This window comes from Periophthalmus magnuspinnatus, chromosome 3 (assembly GCF_009829125.3).
Source record: "Periophthalmus magnuspinnatus isolate fPerMag1 chromosome 3, fPerMag1.2.pri, whole genome shotgun sequence".
In the NCBI taxonomy this organism is placed as follows: Eukaryota; Metazoa; Chordata; class Actinopteri; order Gobiiformes; family Gobiidae; genus Periophthalmus; species Periophthalmus magnuspinnatus.
Genome location: NC_047128.1, coordinates 10,868,955 through 10,883,344, shown reverse-complemented (window position 1 = coordinate 10,883,344; position 14,390 = coordinate 10,868,955). Strand labels below are relative to the sequence as shown.

The 14,390-nt window shown below is 37.5% G+C and overlaps 1 protein-coding gene across 3 annotated transcripts in view; it reads left to right on the top strand.

Annotated features, from left to right (window-relative positions):
• The window catches only part of wdr59 (WD repeat domain 59), a 29,083-nt gene that overhangs the window by 8,733 nt on the left and 5,960 nt on the right, over positions 1–14,390 (top strand). The window contains exons 8-20 of one of the 3 annotated variants that reach the window (XM_033991728.2): positions 47–163; positions 253–330; positions 1,165–1,321; positions 2,553–2,632; positions 2,806–2,923; positions 3,330–3,454; positions 4,353–4,517; positions 4,688–4,783; positions 5,161–5,238; positions 5,346–5,467; positions 6,691–6,835; positions 10,155–10,211; positions 12,500–12,633. In XM_033991728.2, coding sequence (XP_033847619.1) covers positions 47–163; positions 253–330; positions 1,165–1,321; positions 2,553–2,632; positions 2,806–2,923; positions 3,330–3,454; positions 4,353–4,517; positions 4,688–4,783; positions 5,161–5,238; positions 5,346–5,467; positions 6,691–6,835; positions 10,155–10,211; positions 12,500–12,633 — 1,472 coding nt within the window. The remainder of the gene's footprint in view (positions 1–46; positions 164–252; positions 331–1,164; positions 1,322–2,552; positions 2,633–2,805; positions 2,924–3,329; positions 3,455–4,352; positions 4,518–4,687; positions 4,784–5,160; positions 5,239–5,345; positions 5,468–6,690; positions 6,836–10,154; positions 10,212–12,499; positions 12,634–14,390) is intronic. The other 2 variants (XM_033991729.2, XM_055230333.1) reach the window with 2 other exon arrangements.

The window sequence follows — 14,390 nt, the reverse complement described above, 5'->3', positions numbered from 1 at the left end:
TTGCCTAATTAATCGACGCACAGGCCATGTCTTTTGTCTTTTTCAGAAACCAAACACAGCCATAGAGTACGTTGCTGCTCATTTGTCAAAGATCCACGGCCTTGACTGGCATCCGGATAATGAGTTTATCTTTGCCACATCCAGCCAAGACAACTCAGTCAGGGTGAGGTCTCATTATTCTTTCAGTGTGTATGCTTATGCGTTATGTATTTTCTTACCTATTCTGTTTGGATTTTATTTTGCTTCTGATAGTTTTGGGATTACCGACAGCCGAGGAAGTACCTGAACATTTTGTCATGTCAAGTGCCAGTGTGGAAGGCCAGATACACAGTGAGTTCAATTATTATGACCATTCTTGGGTTTTTAGTATTTCAATGAAAGTGAGCTTTGTGAACCAATGAGGTTTCACGTTACCAATATGACATTTAACATCAACAATGGCCTGTACTACTTTTTAATACAATAACTTATTGGTGTAACACTTTACTAAGACTGTATATATAAATGGACATAGCTAACGCTCTAGCCGCCACGTTACAAATAGGAAATGATCATTGGCACGCTTCTGGCCCCATTGACTCGCCAATTCACTTACTTTTGAAAAATTGTCATTCCTTCTTCTGTAGCTGCTGCAGTGAGTCTTGTCATTTTGGTCTTAAAATGTTCATATTAAGGAGCTCTACATGATCCTGGTATTTTTATTTTAATATTTTGTCCCTAAATCAAGAAATGAGCACTAATAACAAAAAATATAGGCGCACTCTTTCCCCAAGGTCACTCCCGCTAGCGTTAGCAACCTGTTTGGTTGACAGTGTTGCTAAGCACCCACTCCCTGCTAAAACAGCAGTGTGGGCGGGAAGGGACAATGCCTTCAAAAGCCTTGCTTTGGGTTGGATCTCTGGTTGCTATGATACTCGTAGTCAGAATTCCAAATGTGGAACAAGGCCACAACTTGGCCCCTATATGTGCTAGCCACGATGAGCTTCATTTGACTGGAGCCGAACGCTATGGGTGACATCACACTCCCTTAGTCCACTTCATTATACAGGCTATGCTCTGAAATAATAACCTGTTCAGCAATGGTGGATCTCTCTGTGGATCCCTCTAGACAGATCTTGCTTTTTGTTCTCTTTAAATTTTCTCTAACCTTGCGTATTGTCTCAGCCCTTTTCAAACGGACTGGTAACAGTGATGGTGCCACAGCTCCGCAGAGAGAACAGCCTCCTCCTGTGGAGCACTTTGGAGCTGAACAACCCTGTGCACGCGTTTGTGGGACACGACGACGTAGTGCTGGAGTTTCAATGGAGGCCACAGAAAGAAGGTACAGAAGCCGTAGTGAAGTAATGTTTGTGTTTTTATCTTAAGTTTAGCACTGATTTGTAGTTGGAGAAAGCAGGATTATTAAAAAGTCTATATCCATATACTAACTAATACTAAAGCTTAAAGGTACATTGTGTAACATTTCTGGGGGAGGATTCACCTTTCTTTTCTCGTTATGTTATTTATTTGTCTGGAATCTTCCACAGGAAGAGGAGTGGTATTAAAACTTTCATGGACAAACCAGGCCATGTTACAAGTCATCTGTGGAGTGGCAACCGCGCTCACAGTCAGAATGGATGTTTTTTTTTTAGGTATTTTTGAGCAATCAAACCACCTGTAATTGACTAAATGTAAAGTAGATCTGTTTAATGTCATACGGTGGAACATTTCAACCAGGTAAATGACATATTCATACGACAAATCAGGTCATCTGCAAGTGATTTAGCACCAGGTTCTCCACAAACATGAGGTGCGAGGCAGGCATCTGTGTTGGCCCCAGCCCTGTCACGAACGACTCTGCTCACTGATCCCCGCGGGCCGGCTATCCTTGACCACTCAAAGATCCACAGCGCCACGGTATCATCACGTTTAGGGGGGATTCTGACTTAGAGGCGTTCAGTCATAATCCCACAGATGGTAGCGCCGCCCCATTGGCGATGGACCCCCAACCGAAAATTTACAAAGTGCACCTTTAAAGACACAATATGCAACTTTTTAGCCAGGAAATAGACTCAAATACATAAATAGACTGGAGAAGGGCCTCTTTCTCATTGTCTCCGTAGAAATGCTGTTCCATTGGGTATAATATTGCACAGTATGGCAAAATATTTGAAGTATGGTTTTAACGTTCTATTTCCATGGAATCCTGCAAGTGATGTGTGACCTCCAGAAAGTTACACACTGTACCTTTTTAAATTTAGCACTGATGTGTAATGGAAGAAAGTAAGGTTGTCAAAAATTATCCAGATAATAATCAATATAAAAACTTGAAACTAGCAACTTATTAAAACTGGCATCAATACAAACAAATAATAGTTAGATAAATAGGACCAAGGTGGACCTTTCCCACCACGGTTTAGAATGGTCTTGATCTGTATCAAAACTATTCACTACTACTACTCCCTAATAATGAAGAAATTACTATTACTATACTACTTTTGTTCAAATACGACCCACTTCTCTATAGAGATGCTAAAGTGTTATTGGTATTCATTTTTCCTGTCTTTGTTCAGGTGCTAAGGATCATCAGCTGGTCACGTGGTCCAGAGATCAGACTTTGAGGATTTGGAGAGTGGACCCGCAGCTTCAGAGGGTGAAGAACTGTAAACTGTGAAATACTCTTACTCCATCTTCTCACTTATTGTTGTTAACTGTAAAAGTCTGTCTCTTTCTCTCTCTCTCGTTCTCTCTCCTGTTGTTGTCAGTGTAAAAGGCTCTCTGTTTCCTTTTGTTGTTAGTGTAAAAGTCTCTCTCTTCTGTTTTCAGCTGTGTGTGAGTGATGTGGATGACCTGATGGAGGACCTGGCTCTGGCTCCAGAGAAACGTTTGTCTCCAGAGCCAGGGGCTCCTCACAGCTCCGGGCCTCTTTCAGACAGCACTCTCGGTGAGATGGTGAAGGAGTAAATTGTGCCCGTAATTTTCTACATATTTTTAAATTTTTCTTTGCCAGTTGCTTCATGATTGGTGTAAAACTATAATTTATTTAGTATGATTAAAACCTGTGATACACACTTTAAAGTTATTAGTTACTGAAACTGTGGTTCCATGAGTATTTCCTGCTCATGAGCAGAGGTAACATTCAGTGCTTTCATCCCTGCTCCTCTGGCTGTTTGTGTTCTTGGTTAAAACACATCCAGCCTGCCTTTAGAAATGTCAGTGTGTCTCGTGGGTTTCCTGTAAAATTGAGTTAGTTAAACCAGGGCTGCCCATTGACAGGTTGCCTCCCTGTTAAAGAGTGATTTTTGTCTTGTATAATTCTGTCATTTATATATAATTCCTTTGTTTTTCAGATGCAGACGACCCAATGTCTTCTGGCTCTAAACTGGACTCTGCTGCTGTGGGCGCAGGGCTGCCTCAAACTCTACAACAGGAGTTCTCTCTGGTCAATCTACAAATCAGAAACGTCAATGTTGAGGTAAGACCAGGAATCTGTCAAATCCATTAGATTAGACAAAATGTAAAAGCCAATACTGGAAACATATGCAACATGTTTGGACTTTTAAAAACTACTTTCAACCCTGAATAGCTAAAAAGTAAACAACAAAACAACATGATGTTTAGTCACCTATAAAATGTAAGGTAAATTCAGCATCAAAAGGTAAAGTTAAAAATTATAATTATTATACAGGTGTCCATAAAGTCTCTTTACAATATTAAAATATAATTACAAAGGTAATTTATAAGATATATGAATTGGAGTTGTTCTATTGTACTCAGTGGTTATACAAGTTTTTAATCACATTGCAGTTTTGTATGATCATCTTGTCGATTAAAGAGGCATCCTTTTGAGTGAACCATTAAGAAAGAGAAGCGGGCCACTGAGAACATTTGAGGTGCCCATATAGAGGTGTATTAAAAAACCTTAGCAACCACTGAGTACAATAGATTAAGTCTGATTAAGACAGCTTATCAATTGCCTTTGTAATACATTTTTTTAATTGTAAAGAGACTTTATGGACTCCATGGACATGTTAATGCTTTTGCTGGAATGTAAAAATACCTGAAAAATATGCAGCAAGTTTAATGCCATACTGTGGAACAATACAGACAAGCAGGTGGTAGACTTCTCACCACAAACATTACACAGAGCACCTTTAAGATATGCCCCATGGTGCATTATCATTGCAACTAAAAGGAACTAAACCTGTAGAATTTTGTCCCTCAATCCGTATATAGACGCAATCATTAGTTGTGCATGATGTTTGAGTTTTGATTACAATTCATGGTATATATATAATGTGTAATTTGAATGATGATTCTGATTACATTTGACCTCAAAACAAGTCAGAGTTTAAATGTTGCTTTTATTTCAGATGGATGCTGTGAACTGCAGCTGTGTTGTCACAGCTCACTTTGGGGCTCATCAGGTTCATTTGGTCGTAAAGTTTCCTGCTCAGTATCCGAACAATGCTCCTCCCACTTTTCAGTTTGTCCCACCAACCAACATCCCCAACTCCATGAAGTCCAAGATATACAAGGTAAGGTAGAGAAGTGAGAGTGAATATATGTACAGAGGAGGGACAGTGAATAGATGTAGTGAAAGAGGACAGAAAGTCAGTGTGAAAGCAGAGGATGTAGAGAGAGGGACAGAATGTACTGTGGCCACTTAAATGTAATAATTTCTCTATAAATTCTCTCTTTTGGTCAGACCCTCACTGACACGTCTCTACAGAAAGTAAAGAGGAACCAGAACTGCTTAGAGCCCTGTATCAGACAGCTGGTCTCCTGTCTCGAGTCCGATATGGTAAGAGAATTTACAAAAAACAAATGCAGTTCAACTCAAATATATGTTTTAACTATAACCAATTCTACTACATTTACATCTTAGTCAGTGATTTTCAGTTTTACTTGAGTAAGGCGATCTACATTGGATGATGGGCCAACAGTGACACAGTTGGTAGATTGGCTGTTAATCAACAAACTTGTTTGGTGGTTCAAGTTTGTCTCCAGATTATTACTGTGTCCTTGGGCAAGACACTTCACCCTCCTTGCATGCGGTGTGTGCTTGAGCATCACAGATTAGGATCCTAAAGTAAACCAATGAATTCTATAATGGTTAGATGAGAATGTCCCTAAAGCAGAAATTGGTATAGCAAATTTAACCTTTTTTTTTCTGTTCAGGAGGATGGTACTCCTCCTTTTGTTCCTCCAGCTCTCCCGGTGTTTCCTCGAGTCACTAACACCTACGGCTCCTACCAGGTAAAACTGTATTTGGACAACGCTCTGTAAACAAATGCACAAAACTGATGTATCTAAATGTAATAATCTATACAAACAAACATCATTTCCACACTTGTATTTTCTAGGACGCTAACATCCCGTTCCCACGTACATCTGGCGCTCGTTTCTGTGGCACTGGCTGTCTGGTGTATTTCACTCGACCAATCACAATGCACCGTTCTGTCCCTGCCACTGAGCCCACCCCCAGGTACTAACTATAGAAGCACTCACATTATTATTATTGTTCATTATATATCCCAGTGATCCCACATTGGCTGACCAAAGAGCAGGGCCGAGTCACACGTAGACTATATAAAGTGGACTAAGTGAGCTTGTCATCACCCATAGCGTTCAGTTCCACTCTAATGACAAACAGCCAATACAGAGCGAGGCTGTTGACCATAACGTCCCTTCCCGCCTGCACTGCTGGTCTAGCACCCAGCGGGCGCTTATAAACGCGGTCAATCGAACCTTTTGTGAAATAAAAATACCAGGATCATGTAGACTGAGTCAATATGAACACTTTAAGACCAATATGAGTTGATGGAGCCGGAACTGTGCCCATGCGCTCTTCCTATTTGGAACACGGCGGTGAGCAAGTTAGCTATGTCCATTTATATATACAGCATATGGAGCCTGCCTCCATGTAACCTACACAAAATCCATTTGATACATCTGTTAAACAGACCTAGACCCATGAGCTTGCAATTGTAATTTTTCCATACATTAATTGTGGTTTGGAGCAGAGATCAGACTTTGGAGGATAAAATTTGACTATTTTTGTGTTAAATAAATGCTACAAATCAAACGTCTGCATTCTTTATGTTCAAGAAATTAACATTAAAAGACATTTTTATTGGTTCTTCATAAGGCCAAATCAAATTGAATCAAAAATCGTGAATGATCAATGTCATTCTTCAGCCACTTTAACACTGAAGGTCTATGGGGCTTTAAAAACATGGACAAGCATTACAAAGATGATTACTGAGAGTCTAAATATGCAGCTCTGTTTTTGTGGTTGATCAGAAAACAAGATCACAATAAGGATAAAAACTAAAGTGGTGAAGTACGCAGGATGTGTACATCTGTGTCATTACTGATGGTTTTCAGATTCTAGAATGTGATGATGTCATGCAAGAGACAGCTTTTCCTATTGATTGCATTGTACTTTGCCATGAAATATTCAAAAGGTAAATACACAAATGTTGAAACTGATCATTTATTTTATGGACTAGACCCTAGAACTCACTATATTATAGCACAAATCTGCATTTGAATAATATCAGTATTAAATATTATTGGCCTATAGAATGCTGTGATGTCTTCTATGCAGAGATTAGTTTCAGATTCAGAAAACCTTTTAGATTTTAGTAATTTTGTCTAAAACTGATACACTAATATTTGTCTTATATTTTCATCTTCTGTCCTTAGGTCCCTGTCTGCGCTGTCGGCATACCACTCCAGTGTCCTGACCCCGATGAAGATGCGCTCAGAGTCCCAGAGGTTGTACAGCAGCAGCCCCACGCGCTCAGACAAGGAAACTGTCTCTATATCCTCCTTCTACTACAAAGAGCGGGTAGGGCCATAACACTAGTACACAGGGCTGGGCAATGTGACAAGGACAATAGTTAATCAAGATTTTATTTTTCCTGATATTACTGGGTTTCAGATGACATCTTAATTTTCTATAGGCCAATAATATTTAAAGAGCCCATATTACGATATTTTCTGATCTATGTTGTTTCCTCATTACAAACATACCTGGAGTTGTGTTTTATTTCATTCACACATGTTAAACACACAAACCATGCATATTTAGGCTGAGTTCTTCTCTCAAACTGAAAACACTCTGTTCTACCTTGTGATGTTGTGCGGTAATGCAGGAAGTGCTCCACTGTGTTTTTGAACTACATATACTTTCACTAGAATCACTTGAATGATTTCAGCCCTGGAATAGCCAGTCTCTACTGAACTAAAGGCAAAAGGTAGCTGTTAACTTGAAAACTACCACTTCAAGACATTACAAGGTGGAATAGAGCATTTTAAGCTTTAGAGATCTACAGACTAATAATAAAGAGTTACTCAAACATATATGAATGAAACCAAACACATCAACAACAAATTTCATCTATTATAGGATCTTTAAGACAGATGGGGGCAGCTAAAATAAAAATGCAATTTTATTGTAATACAGTCAGTTCTTGGGCCTAGTTACTAACAGAAATTATCAGGTTGAACTCTTATGAGTTCATCTGAAAGTATGGCATCTTCACATTCTAGAATCTGAAAATGACCAATCACAATTCTGTATTTTGTCCTTTTAAAAAGATAAAAATACAAAACCAGTACTATTTAAAACAAAAAATTGTAAAATTTCTTCCTACAGAGTTGAATCTTGCTCCTAACCACACACTGTAGACCTAGCGAAGCTGTAGACCTCACCACTAAAAAGACCCAAACTGATCACTGACATTTAGAAATGATTGAATCTGCATCTTGGTTAAAATACACTGCCTGGCCCAAAAAAAACTTGCCACAAATAAAAAGATCACACGCTGTAATATTTCATCAATATTTCTGCAATGTCACAATATTTATTTCCATCCAGTGTTAATTTTTCACCAAGATCTTGCATTGATGGTAGAGTCTGACCGCTGCGCAAAGTCTTCTGCAGCACATCCCAAAGATTCTCAATGGGGTTAAGGTCTGGACTCTGTGGTGGCCAATCCATGTGTGAAAAATTATTTCTCATGTTTCCTGAACCCTTTCACAATTTGAGCCCAATGAATCCTGGCATTGTCATCTTGGAATATGCCCGTGCCATCAGGAAAGAAAAAAAATCCATTGATGGAATAACCTGGTCATTCAGTATATTCAGGTAGTCAGCTGACTTCATTCTTTGAGCACATACTGTTGTTGAACCTGGACTTGACCAATTGCTGCAACCCCAACCTATTTGCTTAGTTAAATCCAGGTGGCGACTTTTTTTTGGTTAGGCAGTGTACATTAATTGCACAGCCAAACTAGTGCAATAACTTCACTGTGGATAACACCATCTGTGTGTTGGTGACCTTGGTGTTGTATTAAAGCTGTATTTCTTCACTGGTTTAACACTGGTTTAAGTTCACAGTTTGGAGGTGACTTGATTTCATGATGTGGTTTTGTTAACTTCAGTGAAAGAGGGAGTAACAGTTGTGATCAGTGGTGGAATGTAAAACTAAACGATTGTCAGAAGTATTGAAAATATACTAATTCTTATAAATACTAAAACTAGTATTGAAACGATCATTGAAACTGGATACTCATTTGAGCAGGTATCAATAATAAAAAAGTCCCATTCACAGGTTAAAAATGACCCTTTCCTGAATAGTGTTAGAATGATCTTGAGCTGTATCAGAACAAGTATAAGACCAAATAGACTAGTATATACCCATAGACCACTATGGAACCTACCTGGACCACTGAGGGATTACACAGATATAAGGCCACATAAAAGAAAGTACTACCATTTAATTAATTGAAAATCACATTCTATTGTCTAAAGAAAGAGTGTTTTTTATCATCATCGAGGTATCATTGGTATCAAATATCAAGTCTACTCCTGAAATTTTTGCATTGTGACAACATTCCATTTTACTTATTTATTCTGAAACATGAAAGTTTTAGATTACTTTAAGGTGCACTGTGGAACTTTTCCAGCTTGTCTGCATGAAGATATTATTGCTTTATGTGTTTCACAATATTGTATTGAACTTATCTATCTCCATGGGAACAAGCAAATGATGCCACCAGGCCAAGTTACAGGTCAGATCTGTGGAGCTATGACACTATAAAAATGCATGTCTTTCAAGATACTTTTGATCAATAAAAACAAATGTAACTGAATAAATGCAAGACAGATCAGTTTAATGTCATGCTGTGAATATTCTATGGAAAGAAGCAGGTCACAGACCCAGCATCAGCAAAGTTACACAGTGTGCCTTTAAATACTAAATTTAGTAGTAACAAAAATAGAAGGAAAATATGTACTCATTTTCTCACATGTTCATCATTTAAATCTATGGATAATATAAAAACAAAGCTGATGGAGAGGATAGGTTTGTACAGGGCAGTGCATTCACATCAGTAATCTATATTCTTTACACATATTTTTGCCTCATAATTCCATATACAAAGAAAAAAGTGAGCATTATGTTTTCCTAAATGCTGATGACTTTATTTTAAACCCAAATTAATCCAGAAAGATTTTTTCATGTATGTAAGAGAGTTAAAAATAAGGTACAGCGCCTTTGTACTACCCAGCCCAGGAGTCCACCATGTAAACTGTGAACATTTCTTTAATACCACAATATGTAACTTTTTTGCCAAAAAAAAGGAAAATGAAGCATGTTTAGTTGTCTTTTGGGGTTTATTTTTTGCACTGAAGAATCTAGTAAAACATACATCCTTACTGTGAGCAGGCTTGCATCTCCACAAACCTGACTCTTATTTGGCCTGGAGGTGGGCTTCTTCCTGCTTGTTTCCATGGAAATATTCTTCCTTTGGTTGTAATCTTGCACATTATAGCATATTATGTATCTATCTCCATGGAAAATGCTCCAAAGTATAGTTTAAACTTTCCATTTCCATTGTTTCATGCCACCTCCAGAAAGTTACATACTGTTCTTTAAAATTCACATAAACCTGGTTGTGAGCAAAAACATAATACACTTCACTGGGTAATAATGAGATTTGACTATTCATTCCACCATTGGTTGCAGCTTGTTGTGGGGGAGGTCGGTCTATAACTGATTTCTGTGAAACCCTTTCTGTGTCACTGGTGTGTTCTGTTTGGCCTCTGTCCTTCTCTGTCCAATCACTGCCCTGTGCTGTGCCCTCCTTTTTCCTCCAATCAGAAGCTCCCCCTCTCTGCGTCGCGCCGCTGGTCTGTTCAAACCCTTCACGATTGGCCGGTACCTGTCTGCTCCTCCACTAAAACTCTCTTAACAATCTGCTAAAAGACATCACACCCACTACACTTATGTGCTCTGAATTTAAGATAACATGTATAAGTAGGGCAGCGAGATAGAATGGTATAAAAATGCATTCGTGATCTTACCATTTAGGAGAGATATAGTAGTTCAGTGATTTTCTGTTTAATGCCTCTCTATGGTCAAATATACAGGCAAATGTGTTTACTTTACTGGACCCACTCCTCCTATTGGCCCGCCTTTAGCCTGTTTTCAGTGAGTGACAGCTGCATTTAACCAATCACAGAGAAGTTATAATGCATTTTTATAATGTTTTTTGGACATTCAGTGATGGTTTACATTGGTTTTTTTTAATTCACTCCACACTCAGCAGTTGTGAGTTACTGTAGCCATAGCTGCCCTGGGGTAGACTGAGCGAGGCTGCCACTCTGCATCATCAGCCCTTCTAACCACCACCAATACACACTCACTCATACACAAGTGAGGTGGGTGACGTGTCTTGCCCAGTGATGCTACAACAGTATTGGTCTGAGTGGGGTTTGAACTGGCAACCTTTGGTGCTAGGAGTCACCGCTGCCTCAAGTGGACTTTTAGACAAAACGAATAACTTTAGGTACATCCTAAAGGGAATATAAGCCTACTAAATGTACAAGGATAGTATAAACATAGATTTTATTACAATACCTTCTATAATCAAAACAACAAATCTATCTGGACGCTTCTGGTTTTTAGGCTCAAATGTTGGAACAAGGATCCATTTTTAGAGTCTGTTCTGAAGAGTGCCCCAATGTTGGTGTAACCCATATAGCCTAAATCATTACAGAGATTGGCTCTGCAACATGTGCGTTTAACTGACCAGAAAGCAACAATACATCCAAGTTTGTGGTCAGTATTCATGGGTTTCAGTCAAAGAATTCCTTCCTGATGTGAACATTTTTGTGAGGACCCCTTTTCCCCCTTCAAAAGATATAATATTATGATTTCAGTATTTCAGAGGACCATTGCCATAGCTTGAAACTCATGAATAGGATAGGACTATTGTACCAATTCTGCATCTTCTCTGTGGCACCACTTAATGCCTAAACTCTATATAAATTCACTTGTTGTAAACCTGTTTCTTATAGCTTGAATAGTTCTCATTTGGGTCCATGTGTTATTCCCTCTTGTCAGACCATATAAATGTAGCCAGATACTAAACCACTCAATCTGTAACACTGTCATCACTAACAAGCCTTTAACAGCTTCAGGTAAGTGTCAGGACAAACTCTGGACACTTTAATTTAACTAACATGTTATTCATAAAGATAATGCTTATTTTGCAGCTAACTAACGTGTTTGTTCACAGTGCGAGCTACAAAATCCCACATATTTGCATTCAAAATGAAAGTAGAAATTACTTAAAATTGTATCAAAATCCTTGGAAAATTCAGTCACCCTCACCTGAGTTTCATTTAATTAGAATAGGACAACACAATAATCTGTATACAATCTCAATATAAATAAAAAAATATTAGATGCCATTTTTAAAAACATTTTTATATAAATTTTTTTCTATACTGTACTATATATTGAAAAAAGCAGATTACACATTCCAAAATACAGAATAAAATCACAATGTTCTTGCTGTTCTGTTTTTAAAATATTTATATATATTATATATATTATATATATTATTTATATATATATATATATATATATATATATATATATATATATATATATATATATATATATATATATATATATATATATATATATATATATATATATATATATATATATATATATATCACCTTTTTGTTGAAAATCAAGTATCTAAACAGAAACAGGAACACTTGCATTGATCACAGGCTCCTGAAAATGTGCTGTTTAAAAACATTTAGTATTTTTTATTACGTTTCAGACATATTTCAGACACAGTAGGCTGTGTTTGCTAATGTGTGCTTTGTGTCTCCATGTTAACTGCTTAACATTCCTCCATAGACATACATGTAGAACACCCCCAGTGTGATTTCACTGCAAAGTATCAATACAAGCTCAGAACAGTAACAGTTTGGGGGCAAGGGAACGACTTTCTTTATCAGTTTGACAAAAAAATAACTAATATGAAATCTGATCAAGGACTTCAAATGATTTAAAATTCTGTGCCTCGCCCTGTGAACTATGACCTGTCAGTAATTGTTTGGTTCAGACCACTTTTAATAAGGTGGTGCTTGTGTCCGGCTGCGTGTCTCTCCTTCCCTGTGTCTCTGTCTCTGTTTTGAATGCAGAAATCCAGACGTTTCAAAACCAAACGAGAGGCTTCTGAGTTTTCCAACCGTCCCATCAAACTGGCTGGAAAAGTCATCATCCAAGACATCTCCTGTTTACTGCCGGTGCACAAGGCTCTGGGCGAAAGCTACATGTGAGAGAGTCATCACTAAAGCCTATATAACTCTATGGGAGGGATTCATCACTAAAGCCTATATAACTCTATGGGAGGGATTCATCACTAAAGCCTATATAACTCTATGGGAGGGATTCATCACTAAAGCCGTAATAACTCTATGGGTGATTGACTGTTTTAACATGAAATATACAAACTTATGATCCACAAATGTTGAATCTTATTATTTATTTGGGATTGGTTCCACAAATCTGCCATATTAATCTTAAGCTTTAAAGTCCTTTGAACTGACAACAATCACCTGTTTCAGGTTGAATATTGGCACCACTTTCTGAGGCTATTGAGAAAACATCATTTCATTTTAGTTTTTTTTATGCTGACAGAGAGGACGTTGAACTTTGCACCAGTTTTTGATTCATGTGAATAGGCCCAGGGATTTTTGTTTTTACCTCAACCAGTGGTGGATGAAGTACTCAATTTTGTCACTTAAGTTAAAGTACAGATACAGAGGCAAAAAGTTACTCAAGTAAAAGTATCACATGAAAAAAATTTACTTAAGTAAAAGTATTAAAGTACCCATTTAAAAATGTACTTTAAGAGTGAAAAGTAAAAGTAATTCACACAAGTGTTGTTAGTTTGTTAAAGTGTAAATGTAGTGATACTGATAAAAAAAAATTTGGTCAACATGAACATGGTGAAAATAACCCCTTACTGTAAATCATATGAAAAGCACTTTTACTTTTCAGTCAAGTTAAAAAATGTAGTGGAGCAGAAAGTACAGATACCTGCTCTCAAATGTAGTGAAGTAAGTAAAAAGTGTAGTGTAGTAAAGGAAGTAAAAAGTATACACTGTAAAATTTACTCAAGTACAATTTTCAGGTATCTGTACTTTACTACTTTACCTTCCACCACTGCTTATTACTTCAAAATGCAAATGTGCTATGGTCTCTTAATATCTATGGAACTTTCCACATGAAACATAAACTGACACAAAGTTCAATGTCTTTTCAGTATACATCAACTTTTCTCATGTTCACTATAGCTGAACTGGTCATTAGTGAAACCCACAGGTACTGTTTTTGATTTGAGCTAAAATAACCTTAAGCCACAGGAAGAAAGTGACGCACAAAACATTGTAGTGCCAATCCCTAGTAAGTTTTAACATTTGTGGGTTTGATTTTCTATTTGGATATTTCATTCCATAACAGTGGATCGCTCATTGGACCCTGTCCTATGTGTGACATTTGAGAATGCTATGAACTTGTTTTAAATAATAAGAGTTTCATTTGTTTGATAGTTCACATCAAGGGTCTCTCACCGAGTTAATGCGCCAGTGACAGCTAGATTTAGATGGAGTACAGTTAGATTCACAAACCGTTATAGATTTATTAGTGCACAAAGTTAGGCATCTAAAGTATTGCTGTGATCACCACCTTCTATAGGCCAATCATATTTTATACAGATGGGAGCAACTAAAATTTATCTTGTTAAAATGCAGATTTATGTTGCAATACATGAAGGTCTAGTCAATAATAGAAATGATTGGGTTCAACATTTATGAATTTATCTTTTTTATCTTTTGAATATTTCATGGCAAAGTACAATGTAATCAAAAGGGAAATCTGACTCTTCCCCCATCTGGAAGTATGACGTAATCACATTCTTTGAAAACTACCAATACATTTGCAATGGTAAAGGCATGTGAGTAATAACTCCACCTCCTTACAAGTAGCTGCTTTGGGGAGGTACTTGTAAGGAGGTGGAGCCTGGTTAGC